Source organism: Aegilops tauschii, chromosome 2 (genome assembly GCF_002575655.3).
Source record: "Aegilops tauschii subsp. strangulata cultivar AL8/78 chromosome 2, Aet v6.0, whole genome shotgun sequence".
Taxonomy (NCBI): domain Eukaryota; kingdom Viridiplantae; phylum Streptophyta; class Magnoliopsida; order Poales; family Poaceae; genus Aegilops; species Aegilops tauschii.
The window spans coordinates 485,135,151-485,142,546 of NC_053036.3; the positions used below are offsets into that span (position 1 = coordinate 485,135,151).

A 7,396-nucleotide genomic window follows, 5' to 3' on the forward strand; every position below is an offset into this window, starting at 1 on the left:
AAACAAACGTGTGTTTAACCTTGTTTCGGCTACCTCCTTGTGGAGCTTATGGACATTGAGAAATGATTGCTATGTTCAGGGCCCTATGTGGAGAAACACTTGATGTATCCTGTCAAAACTCGACGGGCTCCTGCACCAATGAAAGGTCCTCTTCACCGATGTACAATCAGTGCTCCTGCAAAAGTGTTTACTCCTCTTGGACCAATGACATATGGAGAATTGCTAAAGATCCCCTGGGTATGACCCTACCCCTGGGATGCGACGGATCAGAAGAAGATGCATGCTTTGCTACTGAGCCCTAGCTTGCTTGTTAGGATGCTCTTTAATCTTTTTCTCTCATTTGTCCAGTCCCTAGGGTTGTGACTTCTTAAAAGAGTGTGGTTTCCATAGACAGCCATTTGGTTACCTGTTGCTTGTAGTGTGATCTGGCTTCCTACCTTAGTTTAGTCTAAATGTTGTGAACCTGTTTTGGTTTCTTTTAATAAAAATGGAAACAGGGAAACCCATATTGCTCAAAAAAAAGAATAGTCAGCCAATTATACATGTATGCAAATATAAATATGAAGCTCGCATTTTTCAAGATAGCGAAGGGAATTGGGGTAGACTAAACATAGGAAAAGACGCCCAACTACTTTTCATGCTAACATTCAGAGTAAAATACACTCGAGGTCCTAAAAGTATTTCAAGTGTGTCAAGTAGGTCCTAAAAGTTTGAAATCGTTCACCGCGGGTCCTATTTGTGTATTTTACCAGTGATTTTTACGACCTACTTGACACACTTTAAATACTTTTAGGACCCGCGGTGAATGACTTACACACATTTAGGACCTGCGGTGAACGATTTCAAACTTTTAGGACCTACTTGACACACTTGGAATACTTTTAGGACCTCCAATGTATTTTACTAAAAAAATTACATGAAACGAATAAAAATATTTTATATATAGTAGAAATTGTATAGATTTTCATATAGATTTCTTACAAATATTTTTAGTTGCCTATAAAAATACCCATGTATGACAAATAAAACATTTATGCTTAAAACGCCTATAAAAATACCCCTATTTTTAGGACCCGCGGAAATCACTTCTTACGAAAAAAATTGTCAAATATTCCCGCCTCCTATGAAAACTGTTAAAATATCCCTGTGCACCATGCCTTCTATCCCCATGGTCGTCTAAATCCGTCCATAATAAATGTTCACATAGGAGAGAAAGACCTTCCAGTCTCGGATCTATTCTTTTGACCCGCATCCACAAGACACAACTTTTTTTGACTGCAGCCCAAAGGAACTTCCATTGTACGAATAGCTAATTTTAATTTGGTGTGCTACTAAGTCCTACACGGCATCTATGAAAAAATCGTCAAGACAACAAAAGTTCAACCCAATAGTCATAATCAACAAATTAAAAGATGAAGGGGGTAAAAGGAAAAAAACTCAAGATGGAGGCCTAATAGAAGAGGCCCATTAAGTGGAGAGCATGTAGCCTAGTCCACTATGGATCATGCAACAAGTCCTCTTTTTAGTCCAACCATGGACTAGCAGGTAAGCATTGGTTTTGTATGTGATCCTTGCTTAAGGAGCCGAAACACAGAGAATTTTAATGGTAACACTAGATCAGGAAGGCATACGTTTCCGCACTCGTCTATATTTGATGAAATTAGAGGGCTGCTTTTGAACATATATGTTAGTTTTGAACGTAAAGCATAAATATTTGGTATGACAATTTTTGTATTTAATTTGTCGCTTTGCATGCATTTTTTCCATGTTATGTTAGGAAAATCAAATGAGTGACATGCGTAGTCTGATCTTTCAAATTTATGTTTATATTTCTTTTGGGTGAAGAGGAATTGTTTCTGGATAGATAAACATGAAAGAAATGATAGACAGATCAGTCAATGCGCTTGGATGGGCTTGCAACGGACGTGTTGCACTACTGTCAACGCACAAACACTCAAAGCAAAAAAATCAACGCAAGTTTTATCTCCTCTTAGCTTTCACCTCAGGGGTATGGCCGGAAAAAAAATAACGAGGACGAGCAGGTTGTGACGGATGGAAAATGTAGAATTAGGCTGGAGCCTCCGCACATTTGATTGGGGTCTTGTAGGCCTTTGATCTCTATGGCCTGATTAGACGATGTCTAACTCACCCTGCGAAGCAGGGGAGCAACTAGTTAACGAGCGCTTCTTTGGGAGCCTCGCAACGATCAGCGCCACTTGGCGCGCTCTCAGTCATTCGCCACGTGTCGCGCTCTGAACGCTCCCTTCAGATTTTGTTTTTCTATTTTTCCGTACGCGTTTTCGACTTTTTAAACGGTTTTTTCCGGGGTTTTTCGACGTTTTGGTTTTCCTCCGGTCTTCCTTAGCGTTTCGACTAAAAACAAATTTGAAAAAAAAATTGCGCGAAGAAACGCGTTTACTTTTTTTTCCTTTCGTGAAAAGTCACGTTTTTTCTTCCGTGAGAGGCACGGTTGTGCTTTAGCAAGAGTCATGGCCGTGCCTTTCGGAAACAAAAAAAATGTGTCTTCTATTTTTTTCGCGAGAGTCACGATTTTACTTCCGCGAGAGGCACGGTTGTGCTTTCGTGAGAGTCACGGCCGTGCCTCTCGGAAAGGGAAAAACAAAACACGTTTTCTGTTTTTTCTTTCTTTCGCGAGAGTCATGGTTTTGCTTCCGCGAGAGGCACGGTTGCGCTTTTGCGAGAGTCACGGCCGTGCCTCTCGGAAAGGGAAAAATACGCGTTTTCTGTTTTTTTTTTATTTTGCGAGAGTCGCGGTTTTGCTTTTGCCAGAGGCACGGTTGTGCTTTCGCGAGAGTCACGGGCGTGCCTCTTTCGGAAAGGAAAAAAAACGTGTTTTCTGTTTTTTTCCCACGGGAGTCACGGTTTTGCTTCCACGAGAGGCACGGTTGTGATTTCGCGAGAGGCACGGGCGTGCCTCTTTCGGAAAGGGAAAAAAAACCGTGCTCCCGGTTTGGTTTTTTCGTAAAAAAAATGTTCGTCAAAACCTATCAACATGGGATCTAGTTTTGAAGATCTCGACGCGAGGAATCCAATGGTGAAAACGGTTTGAGATTTGGATGCACGGTTTAAGAGATAAAACGTTTTGAATAAACGAATCTACGAAAAAAGGGAAAACTCCCAGGTTGCGACAAGTGGCGCGCTGCATGTGCGCTACTTGTCGTGACCTGAGAAGGTGGAGTGTTCTTTGCAACGAGTACTCCTTAATTAGTGATTTCAGCAAAGCAGCGGCCTGGGGTAATGTTGCCCCGAGCAGGCCAGGCCGGAACAGGTAAATAATTAGCGTAAAATTATTTGCGGGACAACCCTGTTAATCCCGAACGCATGTGTTAGCGATCTGATGGTTGAGAACGTCAAATCACTATGAAGGGGCATAGGTGGCTAAGTTTTACTGTTTTGTAATGTACCCACCCAGAGCCAGCAGCCAAAGATGGATGATGATTTGGATTGGTCCTCTAGTACCTTCGGTTGTTTTAATTTTGTCAAACTATGATAATTTCCTTTTGAGTGTGTTCAGACTTCGGACCTTTATGGATTATTTGCAAATTCATTTGCGACGATTGGTTATGAACTTCTTATGGTTGTATCGCCTTCCGCAGCGTTCGAGTCAATAGATATTTTTATAAAATTGAGATAAAATTTGGTGTTAAAAAACATATTGTAACATATATTAAAATATAAAAGTAAATAGGATATTATTGGCCTCAAAGATATATTGTTATGCATTTGTAATATGTAGATGTAGAAAGCATGTATGAATTAGACTTTCATATGTCTAGGATACATGTATATTTGAATATCCAATGGATATTTCACATCACACACCTAATTGTTTTAAAAACACAAATAGCAATTTATGAATTGCAAGAGATAGACTCCCTATTAGGAAAGGTACAAGCAATCCTCAAAATACAATACACATGGTAAGAAGGTTTAGAATTAACATAAATATTACACATGGTAACGAAGTACAGAAGGAACAACCTGCATGTAGTAGGTTTAATAGATTACTACACATGTGTTTACTCACCTTGCATAATAGGAACTTCTTGGGTTTATGGGTAGGTCCTCACTTTCACCCGTAGGATACCCACTTAATTCTATTTCATACCCACTAGTAGATTCTTCTCCGAGAAGGTTTTCAGCATCTGTCTCGACATCGAGTTGTGCCCAAGGATGTAATGAAAGTTTTCTCAATCTATTGAGCTCATCGGCGACCTCTTTCATAGATGGCCTATTTTCACCACACATATCTAGGCAATTTTTAGCTAGGTCTGCAAGTCCTCTCAGTAACTCCATGCTCTCTTGACCTTTCACGTGGCTAACCAACACAGAATCTAGATTATTGTCCTTCATAGCAGATAGGAAAATCAATGACAAGCTTCTTTGCTTCTCAGACCCCTCGAGTTTCAATGGCAACTGGCCTGTGAGGATCTCTAAAAGGATAACTCCGAAGCTGTATACGTCACTTTTGTCTGTTAACTGACATGTTTGCATGTATTCGGGGTCAAGGTAACCACAAGTACCTTGAACCATTGTGACAAACTGCGCTTTGTCCGATGGTGCTAGTATGGAAGCTCCAAAGTCTGACACTTTGGCCATATAGTTATCATCAAGCAGGATGTTGGAAGTTTTTACATCACCGTGAATTATTGGGGGAGACGCATATGAATGCAAGAAGTTGAGTCCTTCGGCCGCTTCATGAGCAATCCTTAAGAGAATGCTGAACGATATTTGCAATGCTTGGTTCTTGCCATGGATAAGCTCGAATAGTGTACCATTTAAGACAAACTCATATACTAGAATTGGAACTTCCACCTCAAGGCAACAACCCAAGAGTTTGACAATGTTCTTGTGATTGATTTGGGACAAAATAAGCATCTCTTGGCCAAATTCCTTCTTTTGTCTTTCGTCAACTATTGCACATCTTTTAATTGCAACAGGCATGTTCTTCAGTATCCCTTTATAGACCGTTCCATGGCCTCCTATTCCAAGTATCCTACTACTGTCGAAGTTGTCAGTTGCATGTATGAGTTCAGCTTCTGAAAATACATTGAAAGCAAGACCTTTTTCTGATTTCATCTTGTCAAACAAAAGCAAGCCTCCATGCTGATGAAAATACTCCTGCTTAACTTTTTTCAATTTTCTCTTTTGCATTATAATCTGCCCGCAAAAAACAGTGAACATGATGATAACCATTAGGCCGAATATTCCCATTGTAACTCCTGATAACAATAATAGATGAGACAATTATTTTTTAGATTGAGGAGAGGGGTAGTATATAAAATATAATTGGTGCATATTAGCTATATAAGATTAGATGTGTGATTGTCATGACATTCACAAAAGTGCGATAAAGTTAATGGTCTAGCTAGGTGACCACATTTGTTTGGGTGTTACCTATTATTAAGCCAATATTAGCATTGCATGTATTGCTTTCTTTGACATATTTTTTCCCAAGTCCACAAGAACACTGGTATTCTCCAACGATATTGCGACAAAAACCATCTGAAGGGCATGGGTTGTGTTTGCATTCATTAACGTCTGCAGAAAAATTAGCAAAACAAAATATTAGAGTTTTAATAAGTAAGATAAAGGGACCTCTACATGCAACATGCAGTATTATGGGCGTTAGTGCATATATACATTGACACTCAAAGTTAATCGTTACCTTTGCATCCATCTCGAAGATAAGGGTTGCCTTCATAACCATCTGTGCAATTACACATGTAACCTTGATCATTGGTGGAATTCACACATTTGCTGTTGCTGCTGAGGCATGCATAAGTGCCCGTCTTATTCTGTTCTGCAACATCACATGACTTCACATCTCTCATAGCCCAGTCAAGAATCATTGGCACCCGTCCATTATATGTTTCATTGAACTTATTTGTGTTTACGTAAGCAGTGCTGAACTTGAATGCCGCAGCCTCCATCAGTACCACATAGCTACAGTGGTTGAACTCCCAAATTTCACTTGTGTTGACTATTTCCGAGAAGGCTATGTCATAGTAGTACATCCTCTTCGGTATTGTAGTCTGGGAGCAGCCCATGCCAGAGCAGGATCCGTCCACCAAGTCGGACAGATTGCGGCATGTTGCGACGCCCAAGCCCTGGTAGCCCGTGGCATCAAAGTCGTATATCAAGACGAGGGCGTTGCACCCGATGACCGTGAACCTGTTCTGGAGGTCGGAGAACCGGTAGGGAGAAGAAGGATCTCCTTCGTTGAACCCCGCATATCGGCCAAAATACTCCATGCTCCCTGTGGAGGTGTTGTAGCAGTACCCCAGGATGTAATTAAGCACCCGGGTCGTGCCTTCGGTCAAAGAAATGTCAAGCACCTCAAAGGCACCCTTGAATGGCTTCTGGACGCCATCTTGGACCTTGCAACTGAGGTCGAAGCCTTCTGCGAGCGAGCAGCCCGGGTCGATACCGAATGGGTACGGTATCTCAACAGTACCGCACTGCCTTCGGCAATCTGAACCAGGAACCGCAGTTCCAGGTGCATACTGTGCTGCAAGCAATACGAGACCGAGCCCAAGCTGCAAGAACACTTGCATATTCTTTGGCTGGAGAATAAGAAAACATGACACTGTCAACTAAATAGACCTTTGTTTCACAAAAATAATCGGTTGCATGAATAATGGATGCCATGTTGTTGGTTCAGTTTGGGGGTTACTCTAAATATACAAGCATAAGTCGACCTAGTATCCTGAGACAACAGAAAAGCATTTGCTGTAGAAGTCTTAACAAACTAGGCTCTGCTGTCAAAGCAGGAAGAGACTCAATCATGGAACTCCATAGTGAACGTTGTGGCTTCTTTCCTAATGAATGGAGCCTGGGAGCGAGTCCCTGTTTGTCTGCTTGATTACTTATGGACTGATTAACTCTGCTTTAAGCAATCTACTCGCAGGTCGTGGCACAAGGATGCAGCAGTTAATTTTGGTTCGCTATTTAGTGTTTGCCGTTAGCTGGCGTCGTGATTCAGATTACTGGGAACAAATAGGCAGCACTCGTCTAGTGTTTGTACCATTCAACCTTCATTTTTTTCTCAAATATGCACGAGTGTGCATATCATATATTAAAGAAGAACATTCAACCTTCATGTACAACTGAAAAACTAACTGAAAGCTTGTAAAAGACATTTCTAGGAAAAAAATACGTTGATAAAACTCACCTGAAATAAGCAGGGGCCTAATGTTCGTCGGATAGAAGAGATATCTCGAGGGATTTACTTGTGCGTCAGGATCTTCCCTGCCCAAGACATCGAGAGGCGAGAGCACCGTAAAACTTTCGAGCTAGGTTCTGTAGTTGTGTTTCTGAAGAACAGCCAACACCTCGAGTTTTCTGTGCATGCACTGACAGCTCTTGACGGCAA

The 7,396-nt window shown here is 41.3% G+C and overlaps 1 protein-coding gene across 1 annotated transcript; it reads right to left on the bottom strand.

Annotated features, from left to right (window-relative positions):
• Window positions 1-3,472: 3,472 nt before the first annotated feature.
• LOC109750214 (wall-associated receptor kinase 2-like) lies at window positions 3,473-6,578 on the bottom strand. The gene is made up of 3 exons (XM_020309169.3): window positions 5,690-6,578; window positions 5,419-5,562; window positions 3,473-5,243 (listed from the first exon to the last, which is right to left on the bottom strand). The coding sequence occupies exons 1-3, from the start codon at window positions 6,576-6,578 to the stop codon at window positions 4,045-4,047; spliced, it is 2,232 nt and encodes a 743-aa protein (XP_020164758.2). The 3' UTR covers window positions 3,473-4,044.
• Window positions 6,579-7,396: the final 818 nt, after the last annotated feature.